Consider the following 24,178-nt stretch of genomic DNA (forward strand, 5'->3'; position numbering starts at 1 on the left):
ACGTTCAGTCTGACTACCGTCGAGAGTAGCATTTTTTTCGCTTTAACAAGAAATTGAAAAAGTATCATCTATTTTACCTACGATCTATATGCGATTAGCAAAATTTTGATATTCAGTTTGATGGACGCTCTTTCAACGTATTAATCTACCTCTTGCGTGTTTGATGTTTCATGCTGCTTCCTTGTCCAGGTATGTTCTGAGATTCAAGATAAGCTGATTTGAAATGGAAACAAGCCAACTTTTGTCACCTCAGTCAACTGATCTTCCCTTACGCGGTACAAAGAATCAGCACTTTTTTTTCATTTTCAATAATCAAAATCTTCTACTGCAAACTCTGTTATTCACTCGAGGTCATCAACTTTGTCAGCAAAACCATATATTTGCTTGAGGATTGTTATTAAGCTGGAAGTCACACTAAGCTAATTGACCATAGGTAGAGTTACCGACACCTAACATTCACTTCGCCATAAAGGTTTTCTTCAAAGCAAGTTTTTCCTGCCGTTTTAATTCTGATTTCCGCATTCAAAAATCTTACCCACGTCCATTGAGCTGCAAGACCCGGAATGCAAAAAAAAGATCACGAGCTCTCTCTCCGAATGCTTCCATCAGATGAGCTGATCTTCATTACGAAGAACGATGATATTTCATAAGAATAATAAATGAAGAAAATATGTTCACATCATTGAGTAATAAAATAACTTGTTGAGCAGTTTTTAAAAGAATGATGATATTTTAGAAGAATAATAAATTCACTAGAGCTCAGTATTTCAGTTAATGACAAAAAACTGTTCAATAGTTCATTTGGATAGTCATTGAAATTTTTGATTTTGGCATAACTTCAAATTACAAATAAAAAGGTGTATCAAATTTGAAAATAAGACTACAGTAAATGTCCCATTTCTTATTCAACAAAAGTTAATGATTCAGATTATTCAAAAAAATACGTTATCTTATCAACTTTGCACAACAAATATCAATTTTACCAAATGATCTTCCAATAAACCATTTCAAAATAAGCTTTCATCCAAAATTCCGTTCAACTACACATTATTCGACTAAATGTCCTTTCGACCATATGTACTTTCGACCAAATGTCATTCGACCAAACGTCATTCGACCAAATGTCATTCGACGAAATGTCCTAAAGCCATTTGGTAAAAATTGGACATACATGAGAAATTATACATTTGGAAACTACTATACCGAAAGAAGGGTGTAGCTCTATTATGTGCAGAATAGTGATGAGTTCCATATTCTTTTGATTAAATATTGGATATTCTGTTTGCCTATAGACTGATCTATCAGTCTTCATAAGTGCCAATAAAAGTGAAACTACTGTGATAGTTCATTTGCAAATGAAATTTGAATTATGCGTAAAGTGTTCATAATTAGCAGCATGAATGCTAATCTTCTCATGTACTTGTAAACAACTTTGTATGAAGTTTCATTTTCAAGTATTTTTAACTAAATTGTTTCAAAACTGTAGAGTAGGTATATACTTTTCTGGGGAATGGTCCATTCTGGGGATTGGTTTTCTGGGGAATGGTTCATTCTGGGGAGTGAAATTCTGGGGAATGGTACATTCTGGGGAATGAGATTCTGGGGAATGGAATTCTGGGGAACGGGTTTCGGGGGAATGGTTTTCTGGGGAATGTTATAGAATCCATAATTTTGTTTGAGAATTAATACGGTAAGCATGTTATTTAATATTAATGATAGCATTCACATCATTTCGATAATATTAAGATTATCGAATCTACTCGTTGATCGCTTAGTTACTCTCTCTCTCCTTTGTCATTGAGCAGTCATCATGTCTTGTCTCTCGTCTCTTATCAACATTCATAAGCTTCAATTTATTCATTTGTACTCTAGCGGTTGAGTCGTTCTGAGAGCGACAGCGTAGAAATATGCAGCGACATTTAATTTGGTAAGAATTATCGTTTCACGTTCGAATACCTTTCTCACAGGATGTTTTCCCATTAGGTTCAACTTATTATTCGCGGGCACACTTGCCTTCAACTATCAATGCCTTCCACATCCGATTGCATCCGTGTGCATAATTGACTTCATATCTTACAGTCCTGGCGATTTGGTTACCTTTCCCACCAACTATCAAGAGTACCACTTCAAGTCAGCGCATTCCATGACGGAGTTTGAATCACTTGTGACCTATTTCGACGATGCTCTCTACCAAGCCATGCATCAACCGCTGAGAATCGAAATGGAACGGGTTTTTATGGAAGAATTGACATTGCCTCCAGCATTGCTGCTGGGAAATTTTGCCAGCAACATAATACATTCAGTTAATGTCTCCAGCGACCAGAACTACCGTATCGCCTATCTCGATTTAGAGAGCAACAGGCTGAGAAATATTGAGTTTGTGAGCAAGCTTGTTAAACTGGAGATACTACACTTAGAGAGGAACATGATAGGAAGCATTCCCGGTTCCGTGCTGAGTTCACTGACGGAACTTAAACATCTTTACCTCCAGCGGAACTTTATCGCAACGATACCTTGGAACGAGCTACCACGTGGTTTGATCCACTTGGACTGCTTTGCTAATTTCGTTGATGTGGTGGAGTTCACCAACGTAAGTCTTCCGTCGTTGGAATATCTGAACCTTCGATACAACAAGCTGTCCGCAATCAACGTAACGGCCTTGCTGCTGGTTGCTCCCAAGCTTAAGGATGTCTATCTGTTCAACGATAGAGTTAACGAGTCCCGAATGGATGAAATTAAAGCTGAACTGGCTGAGAACAATATTAGCTTTGTCGAAAAGTATGAGTACTGGCATCTGTGTTTCCAAAACAGTAATTTGAAGTACGTAGATGGAAGATGCCTACGGTATGAAGAACTTCCAATCACTACTGGCAAGGCTGTACTGCTTTCGTGCGTAACCATTGGAGTTGCCGTGCTGTTCGCGTACATTTTACTCTTGTTCTATAGGCACATGAACCGATAACGCTCTCTTTATTCATATGGAATCCTTGCGACTTCTATACAAAACATCAAGACTATCGCATGATCGATTTCTCTTCATCGATCCTCTCTTCTGTGAATAAAGGTGACAATATGCAAGTTTGTTAGCATTTTCTTGCTCCTGACCGAGGAATGCAATCTTGCGTCCTGAGGTGAAAAAATGTGAACAAACTTGCATCTTGTCTCCTTTATTCACAGAAGAGAGGATCGATGAAGCAAAATTGATGACACGGCTTACGCCCTTATTCTAGCACACGCTTGTAAAATTATTTTACTATGATACTTTACGAATAACTCCTTTGCATATATTTCAACATGATGAAATAAGTATATCACTTTTAATGCTGAAACACAATTGTGAAAAGATGGAAAGATATGTTAAGAATAAAATTCTCGATAGTGCAATATACTTCATTTTTTTATGATACAGATATTGTTTAAAGTTCATATATGTTTGGTATGTTCATGTGATTTTGTACATTCCATTTGCTTCTGTTGTGTTCTGTGAATGTATTATTATTGATAAAATTGAACAGTAAAATACAATTTTATATGTAACATTAGGAAATCAAGCGATTGTATTTTTTTAGTGAAGTTGTCTCAAGGTTTTGTCCGTCACTGATGAATTCAAAAAAAAAAATACGGCCTTAGGCAAGAGAAACCTTAGGTAATAAGTGTGGAAGTGCTCATAAAACCATAAAATAAAAAAAAAGTTCCGTTTCGATTGCGACAGAGAATCTAAAAATAGGAACTTTAAAGACCGATAAAGAACCGAAAAGGGTCCAAGAATGAATCAAAAGAGCTCAATCAAAAATAAGTAAAAAACAAAAAAGATTCACCTGGAACCAAGAAATACTCAAGAAGTTTCAATGATGATTCCTTCGAGCATCTAATCAAAAATTTCTTTGAGGGTATTACTAAGAGTGTTTCTTTATAGATTTATCTTGAGGTTCGATTTAGGGTCATGCATTCTCCAAACAGGTTTTCAATGTTTTCTCCCGAATGAACAACATATCTGGTAAAATAAAAACGTCCATTTCTTTATTTTGTCAATAACATTGAATACACGTTCATGATTTTACTGATATATTGACCTAACAAAAAAAAACTGCCCTCTTCAGTTTCGACAAATGCTCGATTTTAACTTAACGTTCAACGCTCCGTCATCGTAATCATCGTCATCATTGTTTCGATGAATTTAAACAATTTTCAACAACTTTTGTCCCAGCAAATTTTGTCTAGAGCATTTTTTCTTATCCAAATAAGTCGTAGGCGAGAAGGAGTTAATCTTTCGCCAGGTACTACTCTTATCATGAGTTTCTTCATGAATTTCATCGATCAGGCATATTTACAGTTTCCTTCTTCTAATGATTTGTCAAGGTTTCCCAACAAGGTATTCGTCTAAGAACCTTCAAGAATTCAAATAGAAATTTCTCTCAGTTATCTTCTTCCAGAAATTACTCCAGAGATATTCTCAGAAATTCCATCAACAAAATCTCTGTGAAATCTCCAGAAATTTCTAGAGAACTCAAGAGATTCTACCAGATGTTATCGAGGTATTTCTAGGCCAATTTTTTCTTAAAATTGGTTTACAATTCATCTAGTGTATCTTCCTCGGATTTCCTTTAATAATTCCTAGAAAGTCTTCAATTAACCTGTCAATGATTGTTTACCAAAATTGTAGGAAGAAGTAGAGAATTATGAAAAAACAGGACGTATTTCTGAAGAAAATTGTAATGTAATCTGAGATGAAACTTCTGCTACAGTACCCAATACCGGACAAAGTCGAAACATTGAGAAATCATGGTCCAATCAAGATGGTGTATTAGTAGAAAAGAAAGCTATCATGTAGGCTAATGTTTGCGTAGAATAACACATCCTTGAAATATGCATGCTTTTTTAAAAAAGTAGAAAAGTTTGAAAATCTTTAAAAAAATTACGTTTCCCCTTAATTTTAAGCCTATTCAGTAATTATTTTGAATATGAAAAAATACTTTGGATCCCGCAAGCATGATCGCACATAATCCTAATTTGATAGTTGGGCTTATTCTACGAGTGGCGTGAGGTGACAATTGTCGGTGTCGTATAGCGAGGTGACAATTGTCGACTAGAGTGAAGTGACTATCCATTTGATTTGCACGGCGAGTCACTTCACTCGAGTCGAGAATTGTCACCTCGCTATACGACACCGACAATTGTCACCTCACGCCACTCGTAGAATTAAACCGAGTATGAATGTATTTTATACCATAATTGAACTAAATAGGGCCAAATTACAATTTTGGTTAAGTAGTTTCGGACAGCTTGATTTGTTATATGATATCTTTGTAATTATTGCATCAGTGTCTTAAAATACTTTCATTTTTCACGGGTTCCGTCGATCAAGGTATCAAACATGCAATAATATTAAGAAGAATGAACATTCAGAACAACATCGTAAAATGTGCTTTTTTTTCATCATACATGAAAGAGGTTTTTGATAGGCATCTTGCAAACTAAGAAAAACTCAAATTATTCTTGTAAATGTTGCAAATGCATTTAATTGATAATTATAAACTATTCCTCTAGTGTACACATTCAATGATGTTCAAATTTACAGAATTCGAGGCATTGCCAGATGGTGTCCAGTATTGGGTGCCACCTTTCAACATCGGCCAATTTGGTACTAAAATACATCATCAAAATGCAATGTCAAAATTAATATTTATATTTTCGAATTAATTTTTTTACACTATAAAAATGATAATATTTATCATAAATGGGTAACACGAGCCGATAAAATCAATATTTTTCGAATTATGAATTCAGTGGCTTAAGTGTCCGGTACTGGGGGATCTCCCCCTACAGTAGAAGCACCAAATTGGGAATACACGCAAGAAGTTATACAAATTTTAGTACGATTTGCGATTCGGTTTTGTTAAAATGAAGCATACATCGGCACAAGCTCGATCAGTGTGTAAACAATACACAACATGTGTGTTGTTCCAAAAAAGCCCGATTTTGTATAACTTTTTTAAAAGTACGGAAAATGAATGTTTTTGCTAAGATTTTGAACCAATTCGGACTAGTAAATGGACGTAGTTCTATGGCTCTATCATGATAATGTAAGCTACTGGTTTTCTACTAGAAACGGTGTATGTATTAACCACTATGGCTACAACTGGCGATATGGTCAAAATCGGTGCTTCCACCCTACCTAATTAACTCCTGCAAGAGTCTCTGAAGGAAAAATATGGGAGAAAGCTCTGAGAAAGCCAGCGAAGATTTTTCAGATATACTATTGCTCAATTGATTAATGAAACAAAAAAATAACGATAATTATGGTAGGATTTTAAAAAAAATCCCCGAGCAAATTTCTCTAAAAAAAAACCTTGCAATAAATCTCTTTGAAAGATTTCCTGGAGTAACAACTGAAACACTACAAGAGTAATTTCCCGGAAGAACTCGTAAGAGAACTTTCAGAACAATTCCTGTAGAAATTACTGGAGATATCAGCATTGTTCTGCTTTCAGTTGAAAAAAAAAATTAAATGCATGAACTCCAGTAAACAAACTTGTTATAGATTTTTTAGCTAAATTCCTGTTTATTAGGAAGTTACTGGCAAAAGTTCTTTGAAGGTTTTGAAGTAGAGGTACAAAACAAATTATTTGAAACATTTCTTAGGGGTCGTCCATAAATGACGTAGCATTTTAGGGGGGAGGGGATCATCACAAATTTATGACGATGTGTGACGAGGGGGAGGGAGGGGTCCCAACAAGCGGACGTAGCATTTTGAGTTATGTAGGTAAAAAGAGCAATACTGAAAATACAACAAACAGTTTCTTATCAAACTTTTTTCTTTAATTTAATAAACTTTAGTTATGATTCAGCCTCAAACCATTAATATATAACTAGATAATTAATATAAAAGGTTAAAAATATTCTAAGAAATTCTTTTTTTTTCGATAAATGCAATTAAACAGATTTAAGCTTTAAATAGTTATGTGAATATTATATTGTATTCGTATTTAAATTACTTCATTTTTAAATAAACAAATTAAAAGCTTATGAAGATAAATTTAAATCAAAGCTATTTCGACTTGGAATTGTTGTTTTCTTATATATTAACAGGACAAAGAATCAATAGTTTATTCATATATTCTGATGGAGCTTTAATTTTTCAAAAGAATACAATATGCTCATTTAGCCAAATATTAACGTTATAACGGTAAAACAAGATACTTATTCAGCGAATTATGCGTTCAATGTTGCAGGACATCTCTGACGTTTCAGTCAGTGATTAATATCAAACTTTGTTTTGAATTTAAAGGTTTAGTTTTTGCTCAATCGCTAAGGAAGACAAATAAAAAATTATAGGAGGAGGGTAGGTGTGTTCGATATGCTACGTATTTTCCAAGGGGGTATCGACATTTGCGACTAAATGCTACGAGGGGAGAGGGGGGTGTAAACAATCATTGAAATAATGCTACGTCATTTATGGACGGCCCCTTAATAAACCTGTGGAATAAATCGAGGAAAAAATCTTGGTTGAAGACGTATACTAGCGACAATTGTAAATGAATTTCAAAACATTCTAAAAAATCCTGACAGAATTCAAAAACAAACAAAAAATAGAAGCTCAATAACTAAATTATTGAATGCAATTATAGTCTACCTGAAGTTTTATCTGAGCTACGACTCTGAAAATGACTAACTTTGCATACTTAGATTATAGATATAGCGGATTTTACGTTTGGGAATAGCCACTGATATCACTATTGTTTATTTATTATCGTCCAACAACGTTCAATGTGATTTTTGTATAGAAATATTTGACCAAAATCGTGTAAAAAAACAGTGTTTGTTGGAATTACTAATGTAATTTTTAAAATAATCCCTAACAACATAAATACTCGCTAGCTAAGGGTCACCAAAGTTGTATAAAATACTGGTTTTATTAATGTTTACATGAAATTTAAAGTACAATTTATCAAACTTTTTTGTAATCTAATCCACCAAACATGCAAAATAGAACTTGAACCTTCATTTCAGACATAATTTGATTGAAATTGCGCGATTAAATTTCGATTAAACCTATTTTTCTAACATGCTTGCAGTCTCCATACAAAATCCTTCGTTTCTTCTATATGGCAAAATACAACAATTCTGTAAACCATCAAAAATAACTTTTTGCAATTTCTCATCGTAATAGGCTGGTTTTCATCACGCCAATCTGCCATGAAACGGCCTACTTTCCTGCACTGAAGTATGCAGTGCGGGAATAGTCATTACCTAACTGAAACCAGTGCTGTAATGATTCATTACGCAACGCTTTCTCATTACGCAACTGTTTTGAGTTCCGTAATGAATCATTACACAACATTTTTTTTAAGAAACTTTGAAATGATGGCGAATGCATTCCGATATAATTTCTGATACCCTCAAGTGGTCTTCTACGAAATTGCAAAAAATGTTGTACGTAACTCGTTGCAGAACTCGATTTTTGCAGCACTCGTCGTAATTATCCTACTCGGCAAGCCTCGTAGGATAAATTTACGACTCGTGCTGTAAAAATCATCATTCTGCAACTTGTTCCGTAAACTACTATTTCCGCATCGAAAGTATTACAATCTTTGATGATAAGTATTGTTATATACATAAAGTTTGAATTCTGTGGCAAATCAATATATTACCTTACAAGCTGGCAAACTTGCATGCAAGTTGGCTAAAATAGTCATGTTTTGCATTTTCAACAGCCAATATCTAAAAAACTAGACGTGCTATGATATTTCTGAAAACAGCAAAGGATTCAACAACCCTTAATTAAGTGAATAGCGGTATTTTGGTGCCGGAGACAAAAACGTGTTCCGCAGTGTGATTGGAATCTTCCTTTCTAGTAAATCTTCATTTGATAGATGCAAATTGGTTGCGTAAAGTTAAGAATTTCTATTCGTGGAACAGGTAGTTTTGAGGTTAGGGAATCGCCACTGGTAACTTTAGTGACTATTTGTTGGAAATAGTGATTTTTAGTGACCAAAGCTAAAAGTGACTTGCTACCAGTCCTGTGATTCAAACCTTCAATTGCATTCCATTAAAAGCGTAAAAAAAATCTGTCTTTATTAAGCTTGTATTGTTCAATAACAAACTTGAAATCAACCGAAGCTTTTTGATTTGGAGAAAATCAAATTTTGCCATATCTAATCCTAGAGCCAAAGAAAGTTGGAATAAAAGAATTAGGCGGCGTCAGATATACAGCTAAACCTCCATGAGTCGATGTTCCATTACTCGATATCGACTCATGGAACCATACTAAAAATCAAATTTCATGGTTACTATGATGGTCCCCTCAAACGACTTTCCATAGCATTGCTGTTCCATGACTCGATATTTCCATGAGTCGATGGTCCCTTCGATATCGACTCATGGAGGGTTGACTGTAGAAGGACATTTCAATTCTATAGCAATTCATGTTTCAACACGTCCGTAAAAAGCCTTTTTGCAATTTCTCATCGTAATAGGCTGTTTTTCATCACGCCATTCTGTCATGAAACGGCCTAGTTTTTGCACTAAAGTTTGCAGTGCGGGAATAGTCATTACGCAACTGAAACAAGTGCTGTAATGATTCATTACGCAACGCTTTCTCATTACGCAACTGTTTTGAGTTGCGTAATAAATCATAACGCAACAATTTTCCAGAAATCGTAAAATAATGGTGAATGCATTCCGATATAATTCCTGATACTCTCAAGTGGTCTTCTACGAAATTGCAAAAAATGTTGTACGTAACTCGTTGCAGAACTCGATTTTTACAGCACTCGTCGTACTTATCCTACTCGGCAAGCCTCGTAGGATAAATTTACGACTCGTGCTGTAAAAATCATCATTCTGCAACTTGTTTCGTAAACTACTATTATGCAATTCATAATCGTACCTAACACGCTGTTTTCCATCAAGCCAATCTGTCATAAAACGGCTTACTTGCTTACATTGAATTATGCAGTGCCGTAATAATCATTACAGAATTGAACTCAGCTGTGTAATTACTTACTTTTGTTTTGAGTTGCTTAACCTTCCGGTCGTCGCGCGAATTTTTGTAACGCGAGTAGTCGCGCGTTGTACTTTGTACAACACCCTTGGTTTTGCGAATATCCCAGGAGTCTGACCACTTAGAAAGATAACGTCTTCGGCAAAATTGTTCAGTAGCTCAAGGGCTATCATTATTTTAGCCAAGAAATTCGGGATTTTTTCACTAGGTGGCGCTAGTGAGCATGAAACTTTTGTTCCACAGATCTCAGGATCCTGACTACTTAGAAAGATGGCGTCTTCGGCAAAGTTGTTCGGTAGCTCAAGGACTATCATTGTTTGAGCTAGTTGATTTAAAATTTTGCCACTAGGGCGGCATCCACAAATTACGTAACGCTCTAGGGGGAGGGGAGGAGTAGGCTCAAGCGTTACGGCCCATACAAAAATTTGAAATTTTTCATACAAAAAGCGTTACGGATGGGGGGGAGGGGGTAAACAATTTCCAATTTTAGCGTTACGTAATAAATGGATCATGCATATTAGCCTCGCTTGGTGGCAAAATATCCTATTTCTTGACTCAAACAATGATAGCCCTTGAGTTACTGAACTACTTTGCCGAAGACGCTATCTTTCTAAGGGGTCAGGCTAATGAGATATCTACGAACAAAAGTTTCATGCTAACTAGCGCCGCCTAGTGGCAAAATTTCGAATCAACTAGCTCGAACAATGATTGTCCTTAACTTACTAAACAACTTTGCCGAAGACGCCAGCTTTCAAAATGGTCAGGATACTGAAATATCTGCAAAACAAAAGTAAAACTTCCATGCTCACTAGTGCCACCTAGCGGTCAAATTCCGAATTAAATGAGGTACCATAAGATAGCGCTTCATCTCCAGAACAACTTTGCTGAAGACCCCAAGTTTCTAAATTATCTAGATTTTGAGATATACCGATTTCAAATTGTGGTTTACTCGAACCGTATATAGTGCGTTCATTATTATGCGACTTCCATGTACATTTGTTGATTTTACCGCAATATAGAGGGTCATACTGTAAATAAATACTGTCAATTATTGATAGATGTCTTTGTTGCAAAATGATAGCATATAAATCACAGCTGTTGTACAAAGTACAACAGCGCGACAGCCCGAAGGTTAATGTATCAGTACAAAACAATTTACAGAAATTGCAAAATAATGGTGGATGAGCGTCGATATGATTTCTGATATTCTCAAGTGGTCTTCTACGAAATTGCAAAAAATGTTGTACGCAACTCGTTGCAGAACTTGATTTTTACAACACTCGTCGTGATTATCCAACTCGACAAGCCTCGTTGGATAAATGTACGACTCGTTCTGTAAAAATCATCATTCTGCAACTTGTTACGTAAACTACTATTTGCAAGCTTAATTTGCAAACGTTTTCTTCTTCTTCTTGGCATTAACGTCCCCACTGGGACAGAGCCGGCTACTCAGCTTAGTGTTCTTACGAGCACTTCCACAGTTATTAACTGAGAGATTTCTTTGCCTAAGTTGCCATTTTCGCATTCGTATCTCGTGTGGCAGGTACGACGATACTCTATGCCCAGGGAAGTCAAGGAAATTTCCATTACAAAAAGATCCTGGAACGACCAGGATTCGAACCCAGACACCTACACCATGGCTTTGCTTTGTAGCCGCGGACTCTAACCACTTGGCTAAGGAAGGCCCCAAATTGCAAACGTAATAAAGCCTTTGAATCACTTGCTTCGCCAGTGAGAGAAGTTTCACCAGTCAAAACAGCTTTGCGGTTTTGGTTCTTTCTCTGGTTTTTCGCTTCTTGCAAAAATCACCACAATTCGCGGCTTGCGGTTTCGCATCATGTTCTCGTCCACCATGCACATACAGTATTGGACAAAACATTTGCAACTTTTTCGATTTTCCATACAAAATTACCAACTTTGGTAAGCTATATCTTAGCTATTTATGGACCGATTTGAATGAAATTTTGGCAGAACATCAGACATAACTTGAATTTTAACATATATTTTTGAGTGATTTTTCCAATCACAAGGTCAAAAGCAGTAACGGTTTGGCTAAAGTGAATTTTTTGACGATTTTTTATAAATGACAGTACTAAACATTTTGAAGGAATAGCTTCATGGTATCTTCAGCAAAGTTGTAGCTGTTAACGAGATGAACAAGTTTGCTGAAGACAATTTAATTGTGGAGCTATTAGATTTTGAGATAAATTGTTTTGAATTTTTCGTCGAAAATTACACTTTAGTTAAACCGTTATAACTTATAAATTCGTGATTGGAAAAATTATACAAAAATATATGTGAAAATTCAAGTTATATCTGATGTTCTGTGAAAATTTCATTCAAATCAGTCCATAAACAGCTGAGATCTAGCTTACCAAAGTTGGTAATTTTGTATGGAAAATCGAAAAAGTTACAAATGTTTTGTCCAATACTGTAGGTCGATACTCTAACCAACGAATGATAGTCAAAAAGGTCAAAATTTCTTCTTTTTTTAAAGGTCAAAATTTCTTCTGTTTAGTCGAAAGAACCTCAGAAAAATAAGTTCTCATATCAAGTCAGAATCAACAGCAAGCCGTTCGATCAGCGATTGGATGTTCTTTCACAAAGCATTCAAAACCAGCAACGTTCGAGTTTAAAATATTTCCAATACATTTGTCCTGCATGTAATGTAAATGGTTGAAACTTTTTGTTTTCGAATTTTCGCCTGTATAGTCATCAGTGTTGTCAGCGACACGTTTTAAGCTTGTAGTTTGTTCAATATGATTCATCAAAGTGGGATCATTTTTTTCTCTTCACGGTGCAGTATAGTTAGATAGTGAAGTTGATTCTGTGTATTTGTAGATGCATTTCCAAATACTAACTAAAAGTCGTAGAATACATTCCTGTTAGGTTAATTCTGCAACTACATTGAAAGAGTATTTAAGAATAGAGGGAATGCGTTTTCCTTCCGGTAAGTGTTGTCATTCTTCCTTTCTCTTGCATCTCGATTTAATATTGTTGTACATGGATCAATATGTTCAGATACCCATTAATATTTACTATAATGACACATATGTTCAGTAAATGTATTTTATTCATTGTGTTGAATCATACTTTTCGATAGCATTTAATGCATCACTGTAAAACTCGTACACTGAAGTAGATGCCCCTATTGCATGCTATATCGATTGAGACAATAAAAAGCGTTATACTGTACACAATTAAAATAAAACTTCCTATGCATTACTAAAAATAAAACTACAAACACGGAACGATGCCGGAATTCCGCGCACCTAACCTACTCGCATGCTATGCGGCTATAAGTCTACGCGCATAGTTAAGACCTTTGTTTAAACATTCATAGAGACGTTTCACTTTCATGCTTATTAAAACTGCTTCCGTTCGGTTTAATTAGGCGACGCGTTGCGCTTCGGCGTAGATGGGAGCAGATCCATAGTTTTGCACACCCAGCCGGCAATGTCCACGTCCTCCTGTTCGATATTCTTGATCCAGTCGTGGTTCTGTGCGAACGATATTGATGTGAAACGAAAAGAATTGAAAAATGTGTTCCAACGATTACTTACGATTAGCGTCTTGAGATCGGCCCGTTCCTCGGGGTTCTTCTTCAGGCACCGATCGACAAAGTCCTTAAACCGATCGGTGAATGAGTGGTGCTCCAGCTTGGGCGGTGGTTCGTTGACGATGTAGTCCAGCAGCTCGAAGATGGCCATCGGTTTCGGTTCGATGATGTTCTGGCCGGGTGAACTATCGTCGCCTTTGTCCTGGAAGATGTAGTCCAACATTTTGGCATCCGGAGGCGGGATCGGGTACATTCCGATGGCCATTTCGACCAGCGACAAACCGAGCGACCAAATGTCCGACTGGACCGAGTAGTGGGTGCCCTGCAGGCGTTCCGGCTGGAAGGGCAAGAATTATGAGATTTTGATTCGTTTACTGAATTGATGAAGAGTGATAGACGTGAAAATGCCGGCAGGCCGGCCACTTCATGTGATTATGATCATTCTAACATTATCGATTAAAGAAAAGCCTATTTAAATAAGTGTAAAATCTTTTATGAAAATATTAGAATTCAACGTCAACAATTATTATCGTGAGCCGGATTCATAATAACGAAATTCGTAAAGCATAATTCCACATTGGAAAAAAATCGTTCTTTGTCAGGTCAGAACATGACCGGTCTTTCTATTAAACATAAAACGCTATCTTCAAGCTAAATACATTTGGAATAACCATTCCATTCGAAAAAATTAAAATGTTAGGCTTCCAGTTGGTTTTACTGTTTTTCATTCATGTCTGAATGCGTTATAGATATTCATGTAGAGAAGAAGCAAAAATTCAAGGAATACGACAATAGAGATTTTGATGAAACTTTCAAAATGCGGTACATGTCAAGAAGGTTGAACACCTCTGTTCTAGCATAATCAGATTCGAAAACTTTCACGACGAAATACATGAAACAAACCTTATCTCGAATTTGCGGGCTTTGCTTCAGCGCAATCATTCGAACTCGAACCGGCTCCCTGTACGCAGTACTAGTACAAGATGCTGCGATTGCAAACATTATTTTCGTAAGTAGTCTTTTTCCTTGTATTGTTGGCCATAGCCAGTGCTACCCACTATGAGTGCCTTCCGTATCCGGTGCCTTCCTTGTGCAGAATTGAGTTCATTTCCTACCATCCAGGCGATCAAGTTAGCTTTCCTACAGGCTACCAGCAATATCAGATCAAATCGTCACCATCTACAAAAATGATCTCTTCCAAAGTGAAAACATTCGACAGTGAGCTCTACGAAGCCATGCACCGTCCTTCGAGTATTGAGGTGACTAATACGGAAATGGAGACTCTGATATTGCCTGCTGAATTGTCGATGGGAGATTTTAGCAATAATCACATTAATTTGGTGAATTTATCCAATCCAGAAAATTACCAAATCACCTATCTGGATCTGTCGTCTAATAGTTTAACCAACATAGATTTCATCAGTCGTTTGGTGAACTTGGAAGTATTACTTCTGGAGAGTAACACTATGGATCACATTCCGAGTTCGGCACTGCGCCCGCTAACGAAACTCAAATATCTATATCTCCAATATAACTCTTTCGCGTCATTTCCTTGGAATGCTCTGGCTAGCAGCATCATCCACTTCGATTGTTATTTGAGCAGCATTACAACAGCGGAATTTTCCAGAGTCAGCCTTCCATCGTTGGAGTATTTGAATCTTGAGCATAACTCGCTTTCAACGATCAACGTAACTGAATTGCTACAGGCTGCTCCCAAGCTTAAGGAAGCCCATCTGTACAATAGTCATATAGATAGTCTCGAAATGAGTGAGATTTTTGCCGATCTAAAGGCGAACAATGTCAGCTTTGATGAACCGTATGATATGTGTAACACCAATGACTATTATGAGAGGAAATTTGGAATTTGCGTTCAGCGACGACCAGATGAATCAACCGTAAGCATCGGTAAAGCTGTACTGCTTTCGAGCCTAGTAATCGTAACTGCTGTGGTATTTCTGTACATTGTACTGCTGGTGTTTAGACACATGAACCGATGACGATAGTTGTGATGGAACAAGAGATAGTGTGAATCAGCGAAAAATGGTAGGCATTATGCTTATCAACTGTAAGTGTTATGTTTGAGGAATTTTTGTAGCGTTCGATAGCTGTAAATAGAATTTGATTAAGGAAAACATGTAACTGTTTATATTGGTCTATGTGATGTAAATATATGTAATTTTTTACGATTCCAAGATCGAAATCACCACCAAGTAAAATTAATGAGACAGGCTATAATTTCTTGTAATTATTATAATAATTTAGCAAATAAACACAAAGCTACTTTTTAGTTGATTTAACTCTCTCGATAAGCACTAAGCATACGACAATAGAGATTTCATTGAAATTTTAGTGGAACTCTCAAAATGCGGTACGTGTCAAGAAGGTTGAAAACCTCTGATCTAGCATAATCAGTTTCGAAAACTTTCACGACGAAATACATAAAAACAACCTTATCACGAATTTGCGAGTTCAGCTTCAGCGCAATCATTCGAACTCGAACCGGCTCCCTGTACGCAGTACTAATACAAGATGCTGCGATTGCAAACATTCCTTCCGTAAGTAGCCTTTCCCCTTTTAATTCTAACCTCTTAATCGAGTAACACTATTTCACCAGGTTTCTCTCATTGCTGGCCATAGCAATTGCTACCCACTATGAATGCCTTCCGTATCCGGTGGCTTCCTTGTGCAGAATTGAATTCATTTCCTACCATCCGGGCGATCAAGTTAGCTTTCCTACAGGCTACCAGCAATATCAGATCAAATCGTCACCATCTGCAAAAATGATCTCTTCCAAAGTGAAAACATTCGACAGTGAGCTCTACGAAGCCATGCACCGTCCTTCGAGTATTGAGATGACTAATACGGAAATGCAGACTCTGATATTGCCTGCTGAATTGTCGATGGGAGATTTTAGCAATAATCACATTACTTTGGTGAATTTATCCAATCCAGAAAATTACCAAATCACCTATCTGGATCTGTCGTCTAATAGTTTAACCAACATAGATTTCATCAGTCGTTTAGTGAACTTGGAAGTATTACTTCTGGAGAGTAACACTATGGATCACATTCCGAGTTCGGCACTGCGCCCGCTAACAAAACTCAAATATCTATATCTCGAATACAACTATTTCACGTCATTCCCTTGGAATGCTCTGCCTAGCAGCATGATCCACCTCGATTGCTATTTTGGCAGCATTACGACAGCGGAGTTTTCCAGAATTAGCGTTCCATCGTTGGGGTACCTGAATCTTCAGTATAACTCGCTTTCAACGATCAACGTAACTGATCTGCTACAGGCTGCTCCCAAACTTAAGGAAGCCCATCTGTACAATAGTCATATAGATAGTCTTGAAATGAGTAGGATATTTGCCGAACTAAAGGCGCACAACGTCAGCTTTGACGAAAAGTATGATATGTGTAACACTGATGACAATTATGAGAGGAAATTTGGAATTTGCGTCCACAGACGACCAGAGGAATCAACCGTAAGCATCGGTAAAGCTGTACTGCTTTCGAGCCTAGTAATCGTAACTGCCGTGCTATTTCTATACATTGTACTAGTGGTGTTTAGACACATGAACCGATGACGATAGTTGTGTTGGAACAAGAGGTAGTCTGAATCAACGAAATGGTAGGCATTATGCTTATCAATTGTTAGTGCTTTTAAAGATGAAGTTTTGTAGCGTTTGTTCGATGTAAATGGATGATTAAGTGAATAAATGTGTATGCGAATAAATGTAATTTTGGACGGTTCAAAGTTCGAACCCATTACGAAGTGAATTGAATGGAAGAGACTGCAATTGGGGCAGAAGCACCGGTTTTAGCCAGCCTTAGAGGATATATTTAAAAAATATGTGTGGAAAGCCAACAAGACTTACGTCAAATGGAAGCTTTCAATTCATTGAAAGTGGGTAGTTATCATTTAGTTGCATTGAAAAGCGCGTTGTGGAATTTCATAACCAGTTCTGAGCAAATTTTTAATTTCAGTTCCTAAATCGGTCAATCGCATTTATTACTCATGATAGTGGCTACTTTGGGACACCCTGGTCAAATTAGATTATGAGAATGTCAATTTTGTTTGGGAATGAATATTATCTCCTCTGTTTGACGATTCAATAAATATCAATAAAAGTGCTACATTAGGTTAGGGCCGCACGGGACGTTATTATAATCACACTATCCATTTGAAGAAGCAAATCTCAAGTACCACTCCATATATCGATGTGGAAAATTTATCATATAATTCTACATATGTAGTGCACAATCGATTACATTTTCAGCTTCATCAGTTCACTAGAACTCGAGATTTGCTTCTGCAAAGTTTTGATGAAAATTGTTAGAGTGAAACAGAAGATAGGGAAAATAACACGGTCTCCCGTGTTACCTTAATGTAGTCTATTAGGCATTTCACGGCGAAATGCTCTCTCTTTCGCTCTTCAACAAAACTTGAAAACAATGGTGCCAGTACCTGTCAACTTTGACAGGTACTGGCACCGTTGTTTCCAGATCTCTTGTAGGAGAGAAAGAGAGCGATTTTCTGATGACGTCACCGTGCAATGGGCAATTGAGCACGAAATGATCAATGCTGATTTGCTTCGTGAAATGATACTATGATCCATTATGGTAACTACTGGTTGGAGAAGACCAGAATTAGAGCTTCTATCCTACCCAAATAATTTTATAAATAGAGATACCCCTTTGAGAAAATAAGATAAAAAGATTAATTGAGCATTTTGATGTGAAATCAGGTAGCTGTAGCATGGTTGGTAGCTTCCAGATGGCAATATAGTAGTAATTTATCATAAGACAGGGCTGGTAGCAGTCATGATCGGAAAATTACCAAAAAGTGATGAAGATCAAAACAGAATGTCTACAAACGAAAATAGTTATTTAAATACATATACTCTAGTAATTTGAAAGCAGTTATCCATCCAGGATTTGATTGTCATGGCTAGTAATTAGAAAGCGGGTGCCCTAAATTCAATAGGGTAGAAGAAAAACTAAGGGGAAGTTTTACCAACATGGCGTAATAAGGATCTCACTGCACGGAACAAATATAATATGAAAAGCTTGAAGCATTCGTAGATAATTTAGAACGGCAATTTAAGGTGCTGATTGTAGAAATTTTTTGGCGGATTTCTTAAGCCTTAACTACACTACTACGCGCAATGCATGGAAGTTCGTTAAAAAAATCGTTCAATATTCGCGCGAACTGTTTGAGGTTCTGTAGGTTCGTTTCCCCTTCGTTTTACACAGTTCGAAAAAAACATGTCTTTGGTTCCATGACTGCTGGTCGTAGCAACCAAAGTGTGGTGTATTCATTGTTCGTCAACATGTTACATGTTATCAAAGTACATTATTAACAAATGATTTTCCTCAACTTATCCTTCTTTGAATTCCTTATAAGACTGCAAGGGTCATGAAAATGTCAAGAATTGTTGAGGAAATCGTTTGGATTATTAGTCGGAGACTAGAGAACTTCACGGTTTTTAGAATTTCCTCCAGGATATCATTTATTGAATGTTTTATCGATTCCTTCCGAAACCCATTAGACTCCTTCATGAAGAACTGTTGTTCGGTACCAGATTTTCTAGACCGGCTTCGATAGGGCTCCAGAAATACCTCCAGCGACTCGTTCTGGAATTTTGCCAGGAATTTCCCCTGGGATTCCCTCAAGGATTATTCCAGTACACGGCGTGTCTGGTAGAACAATATTATCACAAAAAAAAATAGGCATCGCTAAATCTTTCAGCATTCGAAAATATAGGTTTTCAGCTTTCATTTGACGGGTTCCCCAAAAAAATCCACCGAGGGATCCCGAACATTTTTTTTTTTATTTTAAATTTTTGTTCCTTGAAGTACAATATTTTCAAATATAATCATGGTAAAAGACAGTTTTTTTTCTCTCAAGCTCGATGGTAGCCCAAATTTCAAATTAAAGTTGATATAACATAGATAAATAAGATTACATATTGTAATAGACATAACTGTCCTATGTGATCTTGTGGATAGGACACTTACTCGTACAGTGGAGGACACACTCAGTTGAGTTAATTTTTCATTCTTTTACCAAGATCCGCACAGCGGAGCGGTAAGCAAATTAATTTTAACTGATATGTCAGCCTAACATCAAGCTTACTTAAAACAGCACCTTTGAGTGCCGTTACCAAACGTCACTTTTACTAAGATGTCAACACACGACCTTTAACCGAGATTTGCACAGCTGAGATCGGCATGCGGATTTAAGTGTGTATTTGATTCTAGTGTATAACTGTTTCTGTTCATATTTAGAAAAGATTAATTTTCTTTTCCTTTTTTTCTGGAATTACACCCCTATTAAGACAAAGCCAGGTTCTCAAATAAGAGTTCTTCGGTTACTCATTAACTGAGAATTTGATTCGCCTATCATGATCGTTTTTTTTATATATTGTGTGTAAGAAAAATATACTCGACCGATGAGATCTAATCAACCATCCTGAAAATTCCACAAACTACGTAACGCTTTAGGAGGAGGAGGAATAGCGTTTAATTTTTCCATACACAAAACGTTACGGAGGGGGATGGGGTGAGGTGTTCAAAAATTTCCGATTTTAGCGTTACATAATAATAGGACGCTGCCAAACGATTGATACGAAATAGAGCTCTTTTGAACCATTTTTACAAATCAATATCACTTGCTGCTGGGTTAGTATTGTCATATTTTCCACAATTAATATGATATAAAAAACAACATGCCAAAATATTGACTCTTTGAATTGAAAAAAAGTCTTGCAGTTGTGTTAACTCAACTGTTATATCCTTGAAAATATCGTGGTCAACAGGCACAATCTGGCTTCATAAATAAGCAAAAATGCCACATTTGAGGAACAGAAAATCTATTCAAGATTCAAGAAATGCCATTCCATGACCAAGTAAGTACTAACAGTTTGGACTAGACCAAAAAAATCATTGAGAATTTTTTCTTTTTCCAAACAGTACGAAACAGTCGATAAATTCGATATCTTTGGAAGTTTGTTCATTATGTCGGAAACGAAATTATGTCATTATGTCGGAAACGGAAATTCCATGGACATCTGCCATAAAAAAGGGACACATGATTTGAATTTGGAGATCCTAATTTGACTCCTCCTGACTTAAGTTTATGGAGTTACTGTAAAAACAGAGGCAGAGCTCAAGGCAGACTCTTGAGTCGCTATCATCGCAAAACCCCCCAAAAAGCTCAAAAAGGTAATGTAAAATGCATGCTGTATGGAGCTCATTTTGCTACGACCAATAAATGCAGCCACTTGATTTATGTTGCTTTCACGAAATAGCCCAAAAAATTGCAAAAATTGCACCCTGTATTAGCTGATGTCCGCACGAATGGGAAGGTATCTTTTCGAGATATTGAAACCCTTAGAATAAAGTCATAAAAATCTACTGTAAATTGCAGTTACTCAACCCTACGGGGCAAGTGGGTACATGAAATTTAACTTTTTATTCTTCCTTATGATACTTACCGTTGCCAATAATCACATAATTAACCATATTTCATGTTGAAAACATATGTATATTATATGAATATGATATCAATCTAAAAGGAGTATAAAATGGTAAAACTTACGTGTTTTAATTACTGCAGTAATTGTGAAAATTGTATTATTGTTGTTCTGCTTGTCAGAAAACCACTTTCACGGTGGAATTATTTTTATGATTTAATTTAACAGGAAATATCTTCCACTATATTCTTATTAAATTTTGAAATTCCAAGATAAAAACATCAAAATAACTTCAATACTAGTTAAAAATTCTGTGTAGTGTCACTTACTCCGGGTGCCAGGATAATCTTCTTAATGAGGATTTTTTAAGCTTTTTGCTAACGCTTGGGTAACAGGGCGTTTAAGCATATTCCATTTACTTTCGTAGGCCGTTGTAATTTTGATCCATTCTACTTTTAATCTTTAACGGTTGATTGGCAAAGAAAATTCTCAATCAATAACTAAGTACTCAACGAACTCTAAGCTGGGAAGCAGGCTATGTCCCAGCAGAGGTGGAATGCCAGACAGAAGAAGAATAAATTTAATGTATTCTAACCGCATGAAAAGAAACAGTGCTCGGTTAGATATACTGTACTGGACAGAATAAAGTACGCATTGGCCGTTTTTTCATACAAAATGATCAAGTTTGGAGTCTTATATCTCGGTTTCTAGTTGTCCGATTGACTGAAATTTTCACCGCAGCTTGAAAGTAACCTCAAATTTGCTAGGCTAGAAATTCCTAGTTTTTCATCAACGAACTTTTAAGTTATCGCAAATCTCAAATTTTGATAAAAATGACAAAATTTTAGAGTAAAAATAATTTTTAAATGAAAATACTTAGAGCAATATGTCCTTCTGCAAAAATGTACAATTCGATAAGACACACAAGTTTGCAGAACATAATTTTTCGTTAAAACTGATTGTTTTCAAAATATTTTCAAAATTAAATTTTGCAATTTTTTGCCAATTCTGAGATTTTTAATGATTTAAAAGATTGTGTTTCAAATGCAGTGATATTTTAATTGAGTAAAATCTATGTTATATCTAGGCTGTGGTGAAAATTTCGGATCAATCGGACCACTAAAAGCTGAGATTCAGATCTCCAAACTTGACCATTTTGTATGGAAAAACGGCCAATGCGTACTTTATTCTGTCCAGTACTGTACTTCCACAGTATGAATAAGAGAACAGTCGGACTTACAACATATCTAATCGAATAAGTGTCCTATAGCTCAATAAATCCTCAAAATCACATAGGACAGTTTTGTTTTTTTACTCAATAGATATGTATATCTATTTATTTTATGAACTTTTATATGAAAATAAAACTTTTATCCAACGAAGCTGTCTTTTGCAATGATTACATTTAAAAACAATGTACTCTAAAGAACAAAAATTAAAAAAAAAAAAAAAAATGTTCGGGATCCCTCGGTGGATTTTTTTAAGGAACACGTCAAATGAAAGCTAAAAACCTATATTTTCGAATGGTGAAAGATTTAGCGATGCATATTTTTTTGTGATAAACCTTTCCCATATACACGCCGTGAGTAATTTTTGCAAGGACATTTCTACAGGGATTCTTATAGCGATTTTGCCAGGAGTTTCTGTCGAAATGCCTCCAGTGATTCCACCGTAGATTCATCCAATAATTTGTCAAGCAATTTCTCCTTATATCCCTCCAAAAATTCTTCCAGAAACATCTAAGAATTCCTCTAGAAAAATCTGCATAGGAATTATTGCAGAGATGTTTTCAAGGCTTTCTCCAGGTTACACTACGACAATTCCTTAAAGGATCACTTCAGATATTTCTCCAGTGATTTCTCCAGAAATTCCTCAAGTAGTCCTCTCTAAATTTTTCTAGGAATTATTTCAGAGATTTTCTCCAGAGATCGCTCCAGGAATTCCTTCGGGGATTCCACCGAAAATTCATCTAAGGATACTACAAGAAATAACTTCATAAAATCGTATAGATTCCCCAAGAGTTTCCTTTAGGAATTCTCCAAGAAAATTCACTACATGAATTATTCTTATATTTTTTTTCTTCAGGTAATTCTTGAAATTTCTCCAGAGATTCATACTGGATCTCAAAAAAAATTCTCCGGGGATAACTCATAGAATTCCTCTAGGAATTCCTACACAGATTTACCCATGAATTCCTCCAGGGATTTCATTAAACAGAATAAGAAGTCCTCCAGGTTTCCATCCCGATTTTCTTAAGAGATTCTTCCTAAAACTCCTTTCCTGAAGAAGTTTTTTGAAAAAATCCCTGCATAAGTTCCTGGAGGGATTCCCGGAACAATCCCGGGAGGAGCCTCTTGAAAAAAAAAATCTAGAGGAATCATCGGTGAAATTTATGGAAAAATCCTGGAGAAATTCATGCATTAGCCTATGGAGTGATTCCCGAGGATTCCTGAAGAAATCCATGGAACATAAAACATGCTTTTCGGTTACGCAGTCTTCATTTTTTCAACTTTTTCTATGATAAAGAAGGCGTAGACGAAAAGCATCAATTAATATATACAGTCGATTCTCTACCAGCTCATCTCTAGTACAATTATTATTATTAGTACAAACCATTATAGATTCTCTGTAATCTTGAAAGAATTCATGAAAAAAAAACTGGAGAATTCTCTGCGGGAATCCTTTTAGAGATTATGTTAGAGTAGCCCTTGGAGGAGTCTCTGGAGAAACTTCTGTAGGGAGGATTATCAATGATAATTACTGAAGGACTCCTGGAGGCATCTTTGGAGGAATCCCTGGAGAATCCTTGAAGGTATCCCAGGAAGCATTACTGTAGAGATTTTGCTGGTGGAATCCTTAGAGGAATCCCAAGAAACCCCATGAAGAGATTTTTCTGAAGAAAACTCTGGAATCCTCAGAGGAATCAATTGAGAAATTTTTGTAGAAATCCCAGATGAAATCTTCGGAGGGATCCATGAAGGAATTGATGTAGAGATTTTACTGGAGGAATTTTTGTACACATTTTCCTAATGTAATTACTGGAGAAATTTTTACCATTATTTCTGATGAAATTTCTACAGAAATCCATGGGAGAATTCTTAGAGAAACTCTTGGAGGAATCCCTGGATGTTTTTT

At 36.2% G+C, this 24,178-nt stretch overlaps 3 protein-coding genes across 5 annotated transcripts in view; 2 read left to right on the forward strand and 1 right to left on the reverse strand.

Annotated features, from left to right (window-relative positions):
- Nucleotides 1–1,836: 1,836 nt before the first annotated feature.
- On the forward strand, nt 1,837–3,647 carry LOC5576695. The gene is made up of 2 exons (XM_021853043.1): nt 1,837–1,927; nt 1,984–3,647. Exons 1-2 carry the CDS (start codon nt 1,908–1,910, stop codon nt 2,960–2,962), a joined length of 999 nt encoding a protein of 332 aa, XP_021708735.1. The 5' UTR covers nt 1,837–1,907; the 3' UTR covers nt 2,963–3,647.
- An 8,981-nt stretch (nt 3,648–12,628) lies between these two features.
- The window catches only part of LOC5576696 (dual specificity mitogen-activated protein kinase kinase dSOR1), a 33,167-nt gene continuing 21,617 nt past the window's right edge, over nt 12,629–24,178 (reverse strand). For both annotated transcript variants that reach the window (XM_021848761.1, XM_001662787.2), the window contains exons 3-4: nt 13,567–13,899; nt 12,629–13,503 (exon numbers count right to left, since the gene is read on the reverse strand). In XM_021848761.1, the coding sequence (XP_021704453.1) occupies nt 13,390–13,503; nt 13,567–13,899 (447 nt within the window). In that variant the 3' untranslated portion in view covers nt 12,629–13,389. The remainder of the gene's footprint in view (nt 13,504–13,566; nt 13,900–24,178) is intronic.
- LOC5576697 lies at nt 14,496–17,707 on the forward strand. 2 transcript variants are annotated; one of them, XM_021848762.1, is made up of 2 exons: nt 14,496–14,571; nt 16,177–17,707. In XM_021848762.1, the coding sequence occupies exons 1-2, from the start codon at nt 14,546–14,548 to the stop codon at nt 17,150–17,152; spliced, it is 1,002 nt and encodes a 333-aa protein (XP_021704454.1). In that variant the 5' UTR covers nt 14,496–14,545; the 3' UTR covers nt 17,153–17,707. The 2 variants fall into 2 exon arrangements, with proteins under 2 accessions (XP_021704454.1, XP_001662835.1); XM_001662785.2 differs by lacking the exon at nt 14,496–14,571 and adding an exon at nt 14,578–16,117.

The sequence above is a fragment of the Aedes aegypti genome, chromosome 3, assembly GCF_002204515.2.
Source record: "Aedes aegypti strain LVP_AGWG chromosome 3, AaegL5.0 Primary Assembly, whole genome shotgun sequence".
Lineage (NCBI taxonomy): Eukaryota > Metazoa > Arthropoda > Insecta > Diptera > Culicidae > Aedes > Aedes aegypti.

Coding starts and splice junctions, on each gene's coding strand:
- LOC5576695 (XM_021853043.1), top strand. CDS start 1,908: ATGCAGCGACATTTAATTTG. Junction 1,928..1,983: donor ATGCAGCGACATTTAATTTG/GTAAGAATTATC, acceptor TTTTCCCATTAG/GTTCAACTTATTATTCGCGG.
- LOC5576697 (XM_021848762.1), top strand. CDS start 14,546: ATGCTGCGATTGCAAACATTATTTTC. Junction 14,572..16,176: donor CGATTGCAAACATTATTTTC/GTAAGTAGTCTT, acceptor CTATTTCACCAG/GTTTCTCTCATTGCTGGCCA.